The following is a 19267-nucleotide window of genomic DNA, read 5'->3' on the forward strand; positions in this document are numbered from 1 at the left end:
TACCTAGGAATAAGACTGGATTAACTGATTTAGGACAGGTCCCCACTGAAAATCTACAGCTCAGTTTCAGTACAACCACCCCTTCCTCTGATGCTTTCAAAACTACAGTATTGGAAAGATACATACATAATAGAAAATGGGAACATTCCGAGTTGTTCCCCCAAGGTGATGCAAACAGTTGTACAAGTAAGCCGGGGAACCTGGTTTGTAATGAATCCAATGAGTATGTCAACGGAATGCATGTATGTGGGAATCCCGCAGCCGGGTACTGTAGCCCCTTGGGACAAAAACCCTCTTGGTGTATGCTTCAGAATGTATCTAGTTTTGTGGATTTGGCTCACAGATTGGTATTGCAGCACTCAGCTTTGTGGGATCTGCCTGAGGGTACATTTTGGATATGCGGAGAAGGAGCATATAAATGGCTTCCCGTAGGTATAAAGGGTACTTGTACATTAGGACGCCTAACCACGGCTACTTTCATAATTTCAAATAAACAAGTGAATATGCAAGCCGTGCCCAAGCACACATTGTATAAAAGAGCTGCAGATAACTCACCACGTCCCTCGGGGAGGCCGCATATAGTACAAATGGGAATTCCCAACAAAATTGCTAGTACCATTTTTATTTATCCTATGTTAACACAGATGTGGGATAAATTAGTTAGAGCCACGGATTATCTAGATGATCAGATTTGGGATATATTGGACATATTAAATACTAGTATAGCTGTACAGAATCAGCTTATAATAATCACTAACCAACATACCCTGGTATTGGATTACCTAACTGCCTCACAAGGGGGTATGTGTCAAATCATCGGACCCACCTGCTGTCATTATATAGACCCAAATAGTACTATGAGTATGAGATTTAAATTAGAAGACGTACAACGACTCAGGGATCAGTATGACAAAGACAATGACCAAAATAAGGATAGCTGGTGGTCAGATACCTTTTCTTTTCTTAACCCGGCCAATTGGTTCAGAGGGATCGGTGGGTGGGTTACCGGGATTATGCAAAGCCTAATACATACAGTTATGGTTATTGTAATTATATATGTATTATTCAAGGTTGTACTCAAGGGTATCTCGGTATGCACAAATAAATTTTGTGTAATGGATGCGAGAATATAAAGTTTTTTTTTTTTTTTTTTGTTGTAATATCACAAAAAGAATGACTAAAATGATCGTCTATATGACAAGGTTTTGAATGGAATATGTCAAAGGGGGGATTGTGAAGAGCAGAACAAAAATGGTTACCTCAATGAACCACAAAAAAGAATTTGTGATAAATATTGACCTGTCCATTCAAGGACATTTTAGCTATAGTATGAAATCCTGTTTTTCTTGTCTGTGGAATTGCCTTTGTACTGTTTGTTGTGAAACTGCCGCCCACGAAACTGTTTTTTCTTTCTTTCCTGTTTTGTCTCTTTGTTTAAACATGCAAAACTTGTATAACCACTGAACCTACTGATACAACTATATAAAGAAGGGATAGTACCTTGAAGGCAGGCGTGCTTCAGAGACTTCCCAGTGATACACTACACAAGATGTGTCTTGTGTATTATTTCTGGTGATTCCCCACTTCCAAAGGCTGCTGCGACTGAGTGTGATCCTGACAGTCGTTAAGGGGTTAAAACCACACAAAATAATTCTCAATTGACATTTATCATTGGCATCATTTTTATGCATCAAATTATTGTTTGGGACATTAGATTACATAAGTTAAGCAGCAATTTTTTCAAATTGTCAAGGAACTTTCAGAAACCTATGTTTTAAAAACAAATTTAGTTCTCAAATTTCTTTGGGGGCTTAAATATTAGAATCCCCAAAATTATCCCCTTACAGTATTCAAAGTAGTGTTTATTAAAGGGGTTGTCCTGTCTTAAACTACAATTCTGCAGTCTTTATAGTCACTGAGTTCAGGCTATAAGACCTTAAGTACTGAGTATAGATGAGAGGATCGATTCACAGGACTCTGGTCCAGTGTGCAGGTCAGTGTCACTTGCACACAAAATGGGATGCCCACAAATTTCTTACCTTAGGGTGTTCCCAGCACGGCAATTGATTTTTCAAGGCTGGCTGACGTTATCTGTGCAATGTGATGCGCAAATGGTGTCTCACCATTCCTGGCTAATCAAAGGCCATGCTGGGATATCACAAAAGGTAAAGGATTCTTTGGCCTCTCATTTAGCGGCCCGGTATCACTGACCTGGACACTGAATCAGAGTTCTGCAAATCAATCGGCTCATATATAGTACTGTGTTGCCATCCTGACATGATGGATGAAATACATCTGTCACAGAAAAGTTGCAATTAATGTCTTTAAACTTTTGCCTTGCTTTATTGCAATGAAATTGATTATCATGCATTTAAGAATATATTAACTGTGGAAATTATTCTCATGAATGTTTAACCCCTTAACGACTGCCGATACGCCTTTTAACGGCAGCAGTTAAGGGTACTTAAACCACAGCGCCGTTAATTAACGGCGCTGTGGAAAAAGTGAAAAGCACCCACCAGAGTCGGGGGTCTCAGTTGCCGGGGGTAGCCGAGACCCCAGAGAACATGATTCGGGGGGGGAGAATTAACCGACCCCCGAGTTGCGATCGCCGGTAATTAACCTTTTACCGGCGGTCGCAACAAAAAACAAACAAACAACAACAAAAAAAAAACTCGATTTGCCATTTAATTTCTCTGTCCGCCGATGTGATCGCACATCAGAGGACAGAGAAATGGGGTCCCCGATCGCCCCCCAATACTCACCTGTCTCTTCCGGTGCTCCTCGTGGCTTCCGATGGGCGCCGCCATCTTGTTCCGGGGAAAAAAATGGCGGGCGCATGCGCAGTGAGCCCGCCGGCTGGCACCTGGAAGATCTTTGGGGTCTCGGCTGCCGGGGGTAGCCGAGACCCCAAAGAACTTGATCGGGGTTGGTTTTTACCGACCCCTGTTTTGCGATCGCCGGTAATTAACCGTTTACCGGCGGCCGCAAAAAAAAAAGCGATGTAATTCTCTGTCCTCTGATGTGATTGCACATCAGAGTACAGAGAAATAGGGGGATCGGGGACCCTGTTATACTTACCATTGTCCCTGGATCCTGCTGCTTCCTCTCCTGGCCGCCGGCTTCTTGCTCCGGTAAGAAAATGGCGAGCGCATGCGCAGTGCGCCCGCCGTGATCTGCCAGCCGGCAGAGGAAGATTTTTCCTCTTGTTTTATTTTGGTCACTGTGAGATCTTTTCACAGTGATCAAAATAAAAAAGATAGTAAATAACCCCCCATTTATCACCCCCTTAGTTAGGAAAAAATAATAAAATTAAAAAAAATGTATGTATTTCTATTTTCCAATTAGGGTTAGGGCTAGGGTTAGTGCTAGGGCTAGGGCTGCTAGAGCTAGGGCTAGAGCTATGGTTAGGGCTAGGATTAGGGTTAGAGCTAGGGTTGGGGTTAGGGCTAGGGTTAGAGCTAGGATTAGGGTTAAAGTTAGGGTTAGAGTTGGGATTAGGGTTTAGATTAGGGTTGGCATTATGGTTATGTTTAGGATTAGGGTTAGGTGTGGGATTAGGGTTAAGGTTAGGGTTGGGATTAGGGTTAGGGGTGTATTGGGATTAGGGTTAGGTTTTGAGGTTAGGGTTGAGATTAGGATTAGGGGTGTGTTGAGTTTAGGGTTTGGTTAGGGTTATGGTTAGGGTTGGGATTAGGTTTACGGATTTTGGGGGTTAGGGTTGTGATTAGGATTATGAATCGGGTTGGGATTAGGGTATGGAGTTGGAGAATTGGGAAGTTTCAACTGTTTAGGTATATCAGGGTGTCTCCAAACGAGACAGCCAACTTTGCGCTCAAAAAGTCAAATTATGCTCCCTCCCTTCTGAGCTCTGCCGTGCGCCCAAACAGTGGTTTACCCCCACATATGGTGCATCAGCATACTAAGTACTAGTTGGACAACAACCTTTGGGGTCCAGTTTCTCCTGTTACCCTTGCTAAAATGGAAAAAAATTGGGGGCTAAAAAATCATTTTTTATTTTCAGGGATCTGCATTATAAACTGTAGTGAAACACTTGGGGGTTCAAAGTTCTCACCACACATCTAGATAAGTTCCTTGGCGGGGTCTAGTTTCCAATATGGGGTCACTTATGGGGGGGGTTCTACTGTTTAGGTACATCAGGAGCTCTGCAAATGCAACATGACGCCCTCAGACCATTCCATCAATGTCTGCATTTTAAAACATCAATACTTCCCTTCCGAGCCCCGATGTGTGCCCAAACAGTGGACCCCCCCATATATGGGGTATCAGCGTACTCAGGACAAACTGGACAACAAAGCTTGGGGTCAAATTTATCATGTTACCCTTGAGAAAATAAAAATTTGCGAGCTAAAAAATAATTTTTGAGGAAAAAAAAAAGGATTTTTTATTTTCACGGCTCTACGTTATGAATTTCTGTTAAGCACTTGGGGGTTCAAAGTGCTCACCAAAACATCTAGATAAGTTCCTTATTGGGTCTAGTTTCCAAAATGGGGTCACCTGTGGTTTTTTTTCACTGATTAGGCACATCAGGGGCTCTCCAAACGCGACATGGCGTCCAATCTCAATTCCAGCCAATTCTGCATTGAAAAAGTCAAACGGAACTCCTTCTCTTCCAAGCTCTACCATGCACCAAAACTGTGGTTTACCCCCACATATGGGGTATCAGCGTAGTCAGGACAAATTGCACAACAACTTTCGTGGTCTAATTTTTCCTGTTACTCTTGTGAAAATAAAAAATTGGGGGCAAAAATAGCATTTTTGTAGAAAAATTAGATTTTTTATTTTCATGGCTCTACGTTATAAACTTCTGTGAAGCCCCTGGGGGTTTAAAGTGCTCACCACACATCTAGATAAGTTCCTTAAAGGGTCTAGTTTCCAAAATGATGTCACTTGTGGGGGTTTCTACTGTTTAGGCACATCAGGGGCTCTCCAAACGCGACATGGCGTCTGATCTCAATTCCAGCCAATTCTGCATTGAAAAAGTCAAACGGTGCTCCTTCTCTTCCAAGCCCTGCCGTGCACCCAAACACTGGTTTACCCCCACGTATGGGGTATCGGCGCATTCAGGAGAGATTGCACAACAAATTTTGTGGTTCCTTTCCTCTTTTTACACTTGTGAAAATAAAAAAAAATGGTTCTGAAGTAAAATGTTTGCAAAAAAAAGTTAAATGTTAATTTTTTCCTTCCACATTGTTTCAGTTCCTGTGAAGCACGTAAAGGGTTAATAAACTTCTTGAATGGGGTTTTGAGCACCTGGAGGGGTGCAGTTTTTAGAATGCTGTCAAGTTTGGGTATTTTCTGTCATGTACACCCCCTCAAAGTGACTTTAAATGTGAGATGGTCCCTAAAAAAAATGGTTTTGTAAATTTTGTTGTAAAAAATGAGAAATCGCTGGTCAATTTTTAACCCTTATAACTTCCTAACAAAAAAAATGTTGTTTCCAAAATTGTGCTGATTTAAAGTAGACTTGTGGGAAATGTTATTTATTAACTATTTTATGTGAGATATCTCTCTGATTTAAGGGCATAAAAATTCAAAGTTTGAAAATTGCTAAATTTTAATTTTTTTTTGCCATATTTCCGTTTTTTTCATAAATAATTGCAAGTAATATTGAAGAAATGTTACCACTAACATGAAGTACAATATGTCATGAAAAAATAATCTCAGAATCAGCGGGATCCGTTAAAGCGTCCGAGTTATAACCTCATAAAGTGACAGTGGTCAGAATTGTAAAAATTGACTCGGTCACTAAGGGGTTTAACTTACATTAAGAGCTTGCCTCCTTACAGCTCCTAATCTTATGTCTCCAGATCCTTCCATATCCTAAAGAAATAAATTGATATATGAGATAAGTATGTTTAGAAACATTATGCATGTACAGGTACAATCAAAATTATTCATCATTTAATAGTAAAATTTACTAACTTTCTGCTACTTGCAATAAACCAATTCAACAAGCAATTCCAATACCACAACCCAACTAAATATAGCAAGTTGTTTTTCCAAATTTTACACAAATTGCCAATTTTAATGACTACTACAGTTTCAGAATTCATCAACCCACTAAATTGAAGACCACATAATAATAATTTTATTTATATAGCGCCATCATATTCTGCAGCGCTTTACAACTGACCGGGGACATGTACAGACAATAAAGACATTACAAAGTAACACATAGTTCAACAGTTAGAGGTGGAGTGAGAACCCTGCTGCTTGAAAGCTTCCAATCTATAGGAATATGGGGTAAGTAGGATAATAAGTAGGACATGTTTGTCATGTATAGTACAGCCATCATTATAATAAATAGGGGTTATGATGTAAAGCTGCATATACTGGTCAACAGCCAGTATCTAAGGGTACTGTCACACTATACGATTTACCAACGATCACGACCTGCGATACGACCTGGCCGTGATCGTTGGTAAGTTGTTGTGTGGTCGCTGGAGAGCTGTCACACAGTCAGCTCTCCAGCGACCAACGATGCCGAGGTCCCCGGGTAACCAGGGTAAACATCAGGTTACTAAGCGCAGGGCCACGCTTAGTAACCCGATGTTTACCGTGGTTACAAGCGTAAAAGTAAAAAAAAACAAACAGTACATACTCACATTCCGGTGTCTGTCCCCCGGCGTTCTGCTTCTCTCCACTGTGTCTGCGCCAGCCGGAAAGCACAGCGGTGACGTCACCGCGTTACCGCTGTGCTCGCTTTCCGGCTGGCCGGTGCTCACAGTGCAGAGAAGCAGAACGCCGGGGGACAGACACCGGAATGTAAGTATGTACTGTTTGTTTTTTTTTACTTTTACGCTTGTAACCACGGTAAACATCGGGTTACTAAGCGCGGCCCTGCGCTTAGTAACCCGATGTTTACCCTGGTTACAAGCGAACGCATCGCTGGATCGCTGTCACACACAACGATCCAGCGATGACAGCGGGAGATCCAGCGACGAAAGAAAGTTCCAAACGATCTGCTACGACGTACGATTCTCAGCAGGGTCCCTGATCGCTGCTGCGTGTCAGACACAGCGATATCGTATGGATATCGCTGGAACGTCACGGATCGTACCGTCATAGCGACAAAAGTGCCACTGTGTGACAGTACCCTAAGTCTAGTAATCAAGTGATATTCGTTGCATGAAGGAGATGGAAACAGACAAATAGAAGGGCCCAGATTCTGAGAAAAAATCAGAAGGGGAATAGGGGAGAGTTAGATTAGTGAAGTGAGGTGATATGTCTGTGTAAAAAGATGTGTTTTAAAGCATGATTAAAAATGTGGGGGCTATGTATTAAAAAGATCGTCCGGGGTGCTACATTCCAGAAAACAGGTGGAGCATGAGAAAGTTTTGGAGAAGGAAGTGGAAGGCCTGGTTTATGGAGGATGTTTGTCTTGGATTAGTTGCAGAACTGAGAGCATGGGTAGGGTGATACACAGAGACGAGGGAGTAGATGTATGGTGGTGCAGAACTGTGGAGAGCTTTGTAGGTGACAGTGATGAGTTTATAATGTACTCTTCAGCAGATAGGTAACAAGTGCAATGACTGGCAGGTGAATGCATTGGTGTAGCGGCTGGACATAAATATGATTCTGGTTGCCGCATTCAGGGTGGTTTGGAGAAGAGAAAGTTTGGTAAGAGGGAGACCAATCAGTGGAGAGTTGCAGGAGTTTTTGCAATTTCTAAAGTGAGAAAAGTTAGAATTCTGGAGATTTTTTATTTTTTTTTAGATGCAGGGGACATGATCGAGTGAATGATTGGATTTAGACAATAAAGTACATTTCTGTGTATTTTGACCCCAAGGCACTGAGCCTGCTGCTTGGGAGTTATGGTTGAGCTCCCAAGAAAATTTCTATATCGGGTATAGGTAGGTTAGTAGAGCGTGGAAACAAAAGTGCAGTTTTTAAAAGATCCCTATTTCCTCATTGACCTCGACCACTGAGGGACGTTGAAGCCCTCAATTCTGGATCCCCTGACGAATCCTTATACTAATATAGGGGGTAACGCGACAGGGACAATTCTTTGCTAAGATACCTGTTATTTTATTAATTATTTTTATATCCAGAACATTCAAGAATGCACATATTTTGTTTCAAGCTCTGGGAAGAGGGATTTATGTCTCAGTTATGGGGGTCTCCTATAATCAATAACCTGTTCAGGTTATAGTTTAGTCCATGCATCTGTACAATGAATCCTGAATCCTGCTCATACAGGTATTATACATATGACCAGGTTTTCAAATACATCAGATAGGGATTACATACATTAGTTAGGATTGCTCTAATATAGTATACCTTGATGTTTTGTAGAGCGGCTTAATATACATTTTGTGCAAAAAAAAACAAAAAACAAAAAAAAAACCTATTAACCAAATGCCCTGTGTTTTTCCATCTTTTCATAAGCACTTGCTGTTTACTGATATTTTTTTGCAACAGAGTATTTTTTGGTTTTACTGTGACATTTTTGTGTGATCTGTACAAGATAAGTCTGTTTTCTTAGTACTATTTTTTTCTAAAAAAGACTTACACTTTTTTAGATATTTTTCCCTAAATAGTCAAACCCTAGATGACATGAACAGATGCTTTGATATTTATACTACTATACACCTTGGTTCTAGCCTAAACAGGGGCTGAATAGCCTCATAGTACTAACTACTATTTGTAGGACTTGGAGATATTTTGGACTAGAGATTATTTTGACTAACTCCCCTATGAAACTCTTCTGTCTCCCCATTAGGGGTATTTTGACGCTTCTATTTATGTATGTATGTGTGTGTTTTTTTCCCTATGTATAGTATCTCAAGTGTGCACCAGGGCTTTCAGGGCTACCGATGTTGAGTGGGGTCGCCATCACGTCAACAACTAGGGTACCAACCTCTGCTGATAGGTAGGGGGACTCTCAGGGCTTTCTAGAGTTTAGTATGTATCTCCACATTGGCTCACTATACGTAAAACATTTATATAATCTTTTTTTCCCTGATGGCCACATCTGGATTGAGCACCATTTTTAAGTATAAATTGCATTTCACTTTTTGTATATCATTAAAAGTTAAATTTTAGGGCTCTATTTTGTGTCTTTGGTTCTAATACGATTGAGACCCAATTGGTTTATCCTCAAAAGGATTTTTTGGATATTTTTTAGATGCAGGTGACATGATCGAACGAGTGATCAGATTTAGAGAATAAAGTAACGTTCTGTGTCTATTTTGACACTAAGACAGCGAGCCTGCTGCTTGAGAGTTATGGCTGAACACCCAAGAAAATTTCTGAGCAGGGCACTCACTTCTCTTGGTATCTGTTGAATTACAGTATATGTTACTCTGTAATTTCTTTATTGTCTGTACAAGTACCCACTGTAATGTAAATTTTTGCGGAATATGTTGGTGCCATAGAAATAAAAATTATTAGATTCAGTTTCAGAGTTTCAGACAGAAGGAGGACATGATGTTAGAGACAGCAAACAGACAATTCCTGGCATTTTGTAATAATGCAAGAGTGATGTCAGGATAGTACTGGAAACCAAATCTGCTCATGGTTTGTCCAATTGGGGCAGTATATAGGGAGAAGAGGGGGGCCTAGGACTGAGCCTTGAGGAAACCCGACATTTAGGAGAAGGGGAAAAGGAAAAGACCCAGCAAATTATACTGTGAAGAGCTGTCAGAGAGGTAGTAGGACAACCAAGATAGTTTTGAGGCATACAGTGCAGAGCATAGTGTGGAGGAGCTGGTGATCCAGAGTGTCATAGTTAGCATGGAGTAGTGACCATTAGATTTAGCTATTAGTAGATCATTAGAGACTTTAGTGTAAGCAATTTCAGAAGACTGTAAAGAGCGAAAACCAAATTGTAAAGGGTCAAGAAGAGTTATATAAGAGATGGACCATGCATTCCAGTACTTAAGATATTAAGAGAAAATTTGGAACAAGTTTGCAGTTGGCAGAATAGTTCTGGTCCAGGGGTGTTTGTTTTTAAAAGGGGGGTTTGATGGTATATTTAAATGAGGAGGGGAAGATATCAGAAGAAAAAGAGAGGTTAAATATTCTAGTTAGTTGGGTAGTGACAAGCAGAGAGATTGAAGGAGATGTGAGGGAATAGGGTCACCGATGCAAGTTGTAGGGCAAGAAGAAGCTAGGAGCCTGGTAACTTCCTCTTCTGTGGCAGGTTCAAAGGTGAAAAGGGAACTTAAATTTCAGGAGGGGAAGGGACCCAAGCTCTGAGGGGATTAGGCAAACATATATATTTTTGCTTCTGCAGAAACATCTGACCTCAAATCCAAATCCATACGCAGGACCAGGTGGACCTGGAGGCCCAGGAGGTCCTGGAGGTCCTCTATTTCCAGGATTTCCCTCTTTTCCTTGCATCCCATATGCTCCAGGAGAACCTTGAGGACCAACTTTTCCCTGTGTAGGAATAGACATAGTAACTGTTACTTCTGCAATTATTGAGGTACAGAAGCAGCTGCAGATTACCCTCCTAAAATGAAATCTGTCACCAAATTTCACAATACAAGCAGTATATATTACTAAACAGATCTCTTAGACTTGTTAATACTGGTGTACTTGCTTTGCAAGTCAGAATGGCCATCCTTTCTGAAAGTTTTCCCGTCTGATCTTATAAGTAGCATGTTATGAGTCCAACTCTAGATGATCCATCATCCTAATATCAGAATTATACTGCCATTCTGACATGGATTTTCTAAGTAAGTACCCCTGCCTCATTAGGTGAAAGAGCATGTCTGTATTTAGTCAATTTGCAGGGGGTTGGAGGATGGGAAACAGAGGACAGTAGGCTGCACTGCAGAATGAGAAAAAGAAGATTGATGTTCCTCTCTTTCCTCTGCTGTGCTACCGCTGATTGGTTGTGCTTTAGTTAGCATCCTTTTCCTGCACATTGAGAAAGATGAGGATGCTCTGCCTTAAAATTAGGCATCTCGGTCTGCCTTTCAGGAAGCCGGTCTCACAAATCCACACCACCTCTTTCAATTATTTATATAATTTTCTCCCTCCTTTCTATACTTTCCTTTCCTGAGTATCAGCAGCAGTATTATGATTGTGCAGGGTATCTGTTAAAAGTATATGACATCATGTATACAGTATATGTACAGTAGGTGTATGTTATAAATCTGCTTATATGATCATTATACTTGTTGCAAATCTGGTGCAATTTTTTTGACTGGATTTGTGGGTGAAAAATGTTACCAAATCTCATCCACACACATTTTAAATCTGTGTGGAAACTGACATGCAGCACATTTTATATTCACTGTTTTGAAATGTCAGTATAGAGTTAATTATGTGCCTGCAAAGAGTGAAATCCACAGCAGATAAAATACGCATGTTAGGCCAGGGTCAGACAGTTTCTACCCAAAAAATTGTCTGCTATCCATGCTACACATCAAGTCTCAAAAAAATGTACAAGATTAAATATAGTTTTCGTTGTTAAAATTGCATTAGATCAGTAAAAATCAAATGCAATGCTGATGTTCAGTATGAGACACGATTTTTTTTGCACATCTATAGACTTGAATGGATGAGTCTTATCCGGTATGTGGATCAAAGTAGTGCATGCTGGATTTTATTACATATGTACTGTAACACAATACGTTCATCTGAACGAGTCCATAAACATAGATATTTGTGGCTTAAAAAAAAAACAACCACCACAAATCTGCCCCTTGTAATCGTATCCTTTTGGCTCTACAACAGGTAAAGCCTCATTGTTATTCCACTGAATTGTCAAAATCAAAGCCATTATTTCACTATCAATTTGCCAATCAATTTACGGTATTTGATTTCAAATAGCTACACAGAATTCACTTGATGGTATGAACACAGTCTTTAATACCATTGGTGGTGTAGCATTAATAGTGGCAGACCACATGGTCGCTATGTAGCCCATGAGTCAGGAGGTCAGTGATAGCATATGCGCTGCCCCTGCCTCGCATTACATTTTCAACTGTATTGCCATCCTGGATGTCCTGTCCCTCGTCCATCATTCTCCTAGTGGGTCTAATGGGGTCCATTATACAGTATAGAGGGCCACTTTACTGTATGGCTTTCATTCTTTAAACTAAACAAAAATTATGATATACAAAAAAAACCTGTTTGGGAGAGAAGAACTGACAAATCACGACGCCCTAAGTGCGTAAACACAAAAATTATAGTCTTTAAAGGGTGCACAATATTATGCACTCACCTGATAGAAGACTAATACGGCTTTAGATCGCGTATCCTCAAAAATCCCTCTGAGATACATTTCAATAGACAGGGCTTGCTGCTTACCTCGGTTGGATCCAAGTGAAAGAGCCAGAGAAAGGCTCACACAGGATGAGTAAATCAAGAAAAGCACATCCAGCCCATGAAAGGCAGCGCTTCCCAGGACTCACATCCAAAGATGATGTTTCATATTTTTTTTTTTGATAAGTTAAAATAAAGGAGATACAACATGTTTCGGATACAGTATATATCCTTCTTCAGGTATCATAAAAAAAAAAACACAGTACAAATCCTACTAGTATAAAATTCAATCACACATACATAGTGGCAAACCTTTTATCCCAGCCTCAGAAGCTTGATTTGGGGTGTGGACCAAGTTCAGGAACACACCCACTGATTGATCCAAGAAAAAAAAAAATACACAAAAAAAACAGAACAAAAAACAAAAAAAATAAAAACATTTAAACTCACTCTATGATATCATTCAATCCATTTGGATATAATGTTTCCAAAAGATATATCCAAATCATTTCTTTTCCGTTTTAAAGAGCATTACTGTTTGTAACTCCAGAGGGTATCTGCTCCACTGGAGTTACTTTTATATTAAAAATGTTGCTATGTTTAACCCCGTCCCGACATTTGACGTACTATCCCGTCGAGGTGGGGTGGGCCCGTATGACCACCGACGGGATAGTACGTCATACGCGATCGGCTGTGCTCACGGGGGGAGCGCGGCCGATCGCGGCCGGGTGTCGGCTGCATATCGCAGCTGACATCCGGCACTATGTGCCAGGAGCGGTCACGGACCGCCCCCGGCACATTAACCCCCGGCACACCGCGATCAAACATGATCGCGATGTGCCGGCGGGGAAGGGAAGCATCGCACAGGGAGGGGGCTCCCTGCGGGCTTCCCTGAGACCCCCGGAGCAACGCGATGTGATTGCGTTGCTGCGAGGGTCTTACCTCCCTCCCTGCCTGCTCCAGACCCGGATCCAAGATGGCCGCGGATCCGGGTCCTGCAGGGAGGGAGGTGGCTTCACAGAAGCCTGCTCAGAGCAGGCACTGTGAAGCAGCCTGCACTTCTCGCAGATCGGTGATCTGTCAGAGTGCTATGCAAACTGGCAGATCACCGATCTGTATTGTCCCCCCCTGGGGCAAAGTAAAAAAGTAAAAAAAAATGTTTTCCAAATGTGTAAAAAAAAATAAAAAAAAATATTCCAAAATAATGAAAAAAAAAAAATATATTATTCCCATAAATACATTTCTTTAACTAAATAAAAAAAACAAAACAATAAAAGTACACATATTTAGTATCGCCGCGTCCGTAAAACTGGCCCACTAGTTAACCCCTTCAGTAAACACCGTAAGAAAAGAAAAAAAAAAAAAAACGAGGCAAAAAACAACACTTTATTATCATACCACTGAACAAAAAGTGGAATAACACGCGATCAAAAAGACAGATATAAATAACCATGGTACCGCTGAAAGCGTCATCTTGTCCCGCAAATAACGAGCTGCCATACAGCATGATCAGCAAAAAAATAAAAAAGTTATAGTCCTGAGAATAAAGCGATGCAAAAATAATTATTTTTTCCATAAAATAGTTTTTATCGTATAAAAGCGCCAAAACATAAAAAAATGATATAAATGAGGTATCGCTGTAATCGTACTGACCCGAAGAATAAAACTGTTTTATCAATTTTACCAAAAGCGGATCGGTATAAACGCCTCCCCCAAAAGAAATTCATGAATAGCTGGTTTTTGGTCATTCTGCCTCACAAAAATCGGAATAAAAAGCGATCAAAAAATGTGACGTGCCCAAAAATGTTACCAATAAATAACGTCAACTCGTCCCGCAAAAAACAAGACCTCACATGACTCTGTGGACCAAAATATGGAAAATTTATAGCTCTCAAAATGTGGTAACGCAAAAAATATTTTTTGCCATAAAAAGCGTCTTTCAGTGTGTGACGGCTGCCAATCATAAAAATCCGCTAAAAAACCCGCTATAAAAGTAAATCAAACCCCCCTTCATCACCCCCTTAGTAAGGTAAAAATAAAAAAAAATGTATTTATTTCCATTTTCCCATTAGGTTTAGGGCTAGGGTTGGGGCTAGGGTTAAGGCTACAGTTAGGGTTGGGGCTAAAGTTAGGGTTAGGGTTGGGGCTAAAGTTACGGTTAGGGTTTAGATTACATTTACGGTTGGGAATAGGGTTGGGATTATTGTTAGGGGTGTGTCAGGGTTAGAGGTGTGGTTAGGGTTACTGTTGGGATTAGGGTTAGGGGTGTGTTTGGATTAGGGTTTCAGTTATAATTGGGGGGTTTCCACTGTTTCGGCACATCAGGGGCTCTCCAAACGCGACATGGCGTCCGATCTCAATTCCAGCCAATTCTGCGTTGAAAAAGTAAAACAGTGCTCCTTCCCTTCCGAGCTCTCCCGTGTGCCCAAACAGGGGTTTACCCCAACATATGGGGTATCAGCGTACTCAGGACAAATAGGACAACAACCTTTGGGGTCCAATTTCTCCTGTTACCCCTGGGAAAATACAAAACTGGGGGCTAAAATATAATTTTTGTGGGAAAAAAAAGGATTTTTTATTTTCACGGCTCTGCGTTATAAACTGTAGTGAAACACTTGGGGGTTCAAAGTTCTTACAACACATCTAGATAAGTTCCTTGGGGGGTCTAGTTTCCAAAATGGGGTCACTTTTGTGGGGCTTCTACTGTTTAGGTACATTAGGGGCTCTGCAAACGCAATGTGACGCCTGCAGACCGTTCCATCTAAGTCTGCATTCCAAATGGCGCTCCTTCCCTTCCGAGCCCTCCCATGCATCCAAACAGTGGTTCCCCCCACATATGGGGTATCAGCGCACTCAGGACAAATTGGACAACAACTTTTGGGGTCCACTTTCTCCTGTTACCCTCGGGAAAATACAAAACTGGGGGCTGAAATATAATTTTTGTGGGAAAAAATTTTTGTTTTATTTTTATGGCTCTGCATTATTAACTTCTGTGAAGCCCTTGGTGGGTCAAAGCGCTCAAAACACATCTAGATAAGTTCCTTAGGGGGTCTACTTTCCAAAATGGTGTCACTTGTGGGGGGTTTCAATGTTTACGCACATCAGTGGCTCTCCAAACGCAACATGGCGTCCCATCTCAATTCCTGTCAATTTTGCATTGAAAAGTCAAACGGTGCTACTTCCCTTCCGAGCTCTCCCATGCACCCAAACAGTGGTTTACCCCCACATATGGGGTATCAGCGTACTCAGGACAAATTGTACAACAACTTTTGGGGTCCAATTTCTTCTCTTACCCTTGGGAAAATAAAACATTGGGGGTGAAAAGATAATTTTTGTGAAAAAATATGATTTTTTATTTTTACGGTTCTGCATTATAAACTTCTGTGAAGCACTTGGTGGGTCAAAGTGCTCACCACACCTCTAGATAAGTTCCTTAGGGGGTCTACTTTCCAAAATGGTGTCACTTGTGGGGGGTTTCAATGTTTAGGCACATCAGTGGCTCTCCAAACGCAACATGACGTCCCATCTCAATTCCTGTCAATTTTGCATTGAAAAGTCAAACGGTGCTCCTTCCCTTCCGAGGTCTCCCATGCGCCCAAACAGTGGTTTATCCCCACATATGGGGTATCAACGTACTCAGAACAAATTGTACAACAACTTTTGGGGTCCAATTTCTTCTCTTACCCTTGGGAAAATAAAAAATTGGGGGCGAAAAATAATTTTTGTGAAAAAATATGATTTTTTATTTTTACGGTTCTGCATTATAAACTTCTGTGAAGCACTTGGTGGGTCAAAGTGCTCACCACACCTCTAGATAAGTTCCTTAGGGGGTCTACTTTCCAAAATGGTGTCACTTGTGGGGGGTTTCAATGTTTAGGCACATCAGGGGCTCCCCAAACGCAACATGGCGTCCCATCTCAATTCCAGTCAATTTTGCATTGAAAAGTCAAATGGCGCTCCTTCGCTTCCGAGCTCTGTCATGCGCCCAAACAGTGGTTTACCCCCACATATGGGGTATCGGCGTACTCAGGACAAATTGTACAACTTTTGGGGTCCATTTTCTTCTGTTACCCTTGGTAAAATAAAACAAATTGGAGCTGAAATAAATTTTTTGTGAAAAAAAGTTAAATGTTCATTTTTATTTAAACATTCCAAAAATTCCTGTGAAGCACCAGAAGGGTTAATAAACTTCTTGAATATGGTTTTGAGCACCTTGAGGGGTGCAGTTTTTAGAATGGTGTCACACTTGGGTATTTTCTATCATATAGACCCCTCAAAATGACTTCAAATGAGATGTGATCCCTAAAAAAAAATGGTGTTGTAAAAATGAGAAATTGTTGGTCAACTTTTAACCCTTATAACTCCCTAACAAAAAAAAATTTTGGTTCCAAAATTGTGCTGATGTAAAGTAGACATGTGGGAAATGTTACTTATTAAGTATTTTGTGTGACATATCTCTGTGATTTAAGGGCATAAAAATTCAAAGTTGGAAAATTGCAAAATTTTCAAAATTTTCGCCAAATATTTTTTTTTTTTACAAATAAACGCAAGTTATATCAAAGAAATTTTACCACTATCATGAAGTACAATATGTCACGAGAAAACAATGTCAGAATCGCCAAGATCCGTTGAAGCGTTCCAGAGTTATAACCTCATAAAGGGACAGTGGTCAGAATTGTAAAAATTGGCCCGGTCATTAACGTGCAAACCACCCTTGGGGGTGAAGGGGTTAATTAGCAGATGTCTTGATAGACTATGTTTTAAAAAGCCGTTTTTTGCTTTATTTCGCTGACCATTAATGCGGGACCGCAGTGTCTGAACAGTGCACCCCACATATTGCAAACCGCAACTGCATGTGATGACATATACAACATGATCATTACTACAGGTGAGTCTTTGTGAGATCTCAAAGACATCACCAGTATTATTGCATTTGATAGTTTTAGCCCCGTAATCTAGGATCCCACATGTCAAACATTTTTTGGAGCTACATTTAAAAACTCCGATTCCTTGAAGAACACTACATAAAGTTTGATCTTTACTTTCATAAATGTTTTTTCTTTTTGAATCCAACTGTTTTTTTAATTTACTGGGGGCCACCAAATTTTTCAAAGTTTTCCCCCTTCTTTATGTAATCCCCTGGTTTATCAGGGAGATGTTTTCCAAAAACAGGGTCACGCTTCAAGATATACCAATATTTTTAAAGCACATGTACGCATTCATCATTGGAAAATTATTTTGTGGAAAAGATACAACTGTCACTAAAAGGTAAATCTTATGGTGATAAAGCCAATGTTTACTTGTGTCTAGAAAATGCTGATTCTAGATAGTCATACAGTACATTTTAAAAAAAGGGCTCATTTATGACAGATATTGATAACATGTTCACTTACTTAGGTATTCATTGAGTCTTACCTTGGGTCCAGCAGGTCCTGCTGCCCCGTTGTCACCCTGCAAAACAAAGTATTTTTTATTTACAGTAATTAAACTGTAATTATTAAACAGTACCTATTAGAGACTATTATATTTAAGAAATATTTAAGTAATCCCATTATTGATATTTATGGAACTTTAAAATCAATGGCAATTTCTTAAATTCCAACATTTGAAGGTTTTGTAATGTTTTGAATTTAGGTTATTAAGGGAACTGCATCATAAAAACCTTCATCAAATATTAAAAAATATGTGAGTACTTCCACAAGATATAAGGACATCTACCAGTGGCACTCAAATCCATACATTGACCATTGCATGTAGAAAAGAATACTTGATAAAAGGGTCTGAGAACCATGAAACTTGTATGTTAGGACATTTCAGCTAAGATACTATTTGCTAGAAGAGAGTGTCATTCTCTGGTTTGGAGCACCACTGGCAGATGTCCTGAGATCGTCTGCAAATATTGCAAACTTCTAAATATTTAACAAACATTTTCTGTAATAGGCTTGGCACCCTGTCAAAACTATTTTGTTATTGATGGCAGCCGGTCTGGAGACTGTTATGACCCCAATGGCGAGGGTCTCAGAGGAACGTGGAAGTCTGCAGAATACAAAAATCCAGCTCATAGGGCAGTGGTAACTGGGTTGACCATATATCTACTCCTAACGCCAACACTAGAAGTAGCCGGGGATCATTCCTACGTTGATTCTAGATGACACGCGCCAGCCGGAGAATCTAGCTACCCCTAGTAGAGGAAAACAAAGACCTTTCTTGCCTCCAGAGAAGGGGACCCCAAAGCTGGATAGAAGCCCCCCACAAATAATGACGGTGAGGTAAGAGGAAATGACAAACACAGAAATGAACCAGGTTTAGCACAGAGAGGCCCGCTTACTGATAGCAGAATAAAGAAAGGTAACTTATATGGTCAACAAAAACCCTATCAAAATCCACACTGGAAATTCAAGAACCCCCGAACCGTCTAACGGTCCGGGGGGAGAACACCAGCCCCCCTAGAGCTTCCAGCAAAGGTCAGGATATAGATTTGGAACAAGCTGGACAAAAATGCAAAACCAAAACAAATAGCAAAAAGCAAAAGGCAGACTTAGCTGATATAACTGGAACCAGGATCAGTAGACAAGAGCACAGCAGACTAGCTCTGATAACTACGTTGCCAGGCATTGAACTGAAGGTCCAGGGAGCTTATATAGCAACACCCCTAACTAACGACCCAGGTGCGGATAAAAGGAATGACAGAAAAACCAGAGTCAAAAAACTAGTAACCACTAGAGGGAGCAAAAAGCAAATTCACAACAGTACCCCCCCCTTAGTGAGGGGTCACCGAACCCTCACCACGACCACCAGGGCGATCAGGATGAGCGGCATGAAAGGTATGAACCAAATCGGCCGCATGAACATCAGAGGCGACCACCCAGGAATTATCCTCCTGACCATAGCCCTTCCACTTGACCAGGTACTGAAGCCTCCGCCTGGAGAGGCGAGAATCCAAGATCTTCTCCACCACGTACTCCAACTCGCCCTCAACCAACACCGGAGCAGGAGGCTCAGCAGAAGGAACTACAGGCACAAT

The 19267-nt window shown here is 40.8% G+C and overlaps 1 protein-coding gene across 1 annotated transcript in view; it reads right to left on the minus strand.

Annotated features, from left to right (window-relative positions):
* COL15A1 (collagen type XV alpha 1 chain) overlaps positions 1-19267 on the minus strand; it is a 1855347-nt gene that overhangs the window by 1016782 nt on the left and 819298 nt on the right. The window contains exons 13-15 of the mRNA XM_077269528.1: positions 17659-17694; positions 10273-10407; positions 5788-5844 (exon numbers count right to left, since the gene is read on the minus strand). Of these exons, the coding sequence (XP_077125643.1) occupies positions 5788-5844; positions 10273-10407; positions 17659-17694 (228 nt within the window). The remainder of the gene's footprint in view (positions 1-5787; positions 5845-10272; positions 10408-17658; positions 17695-19267) is intronic.

This window comes from Ranitomeya variabilis, chromosome 6, assembly GCF_051348905.1.
Source record: "Ranitomeya variabilis isolate aRanVar5 chromosome 6, aRanVar5.hap1, whole genome shotgun sequence".
NCBI classification, from domain to species: Eukaryota; Metazoa; Chordata; class Amphibia; order Anura; family Dendrobatidae; genus Ranitomeya; species Ranitomeya variabilis.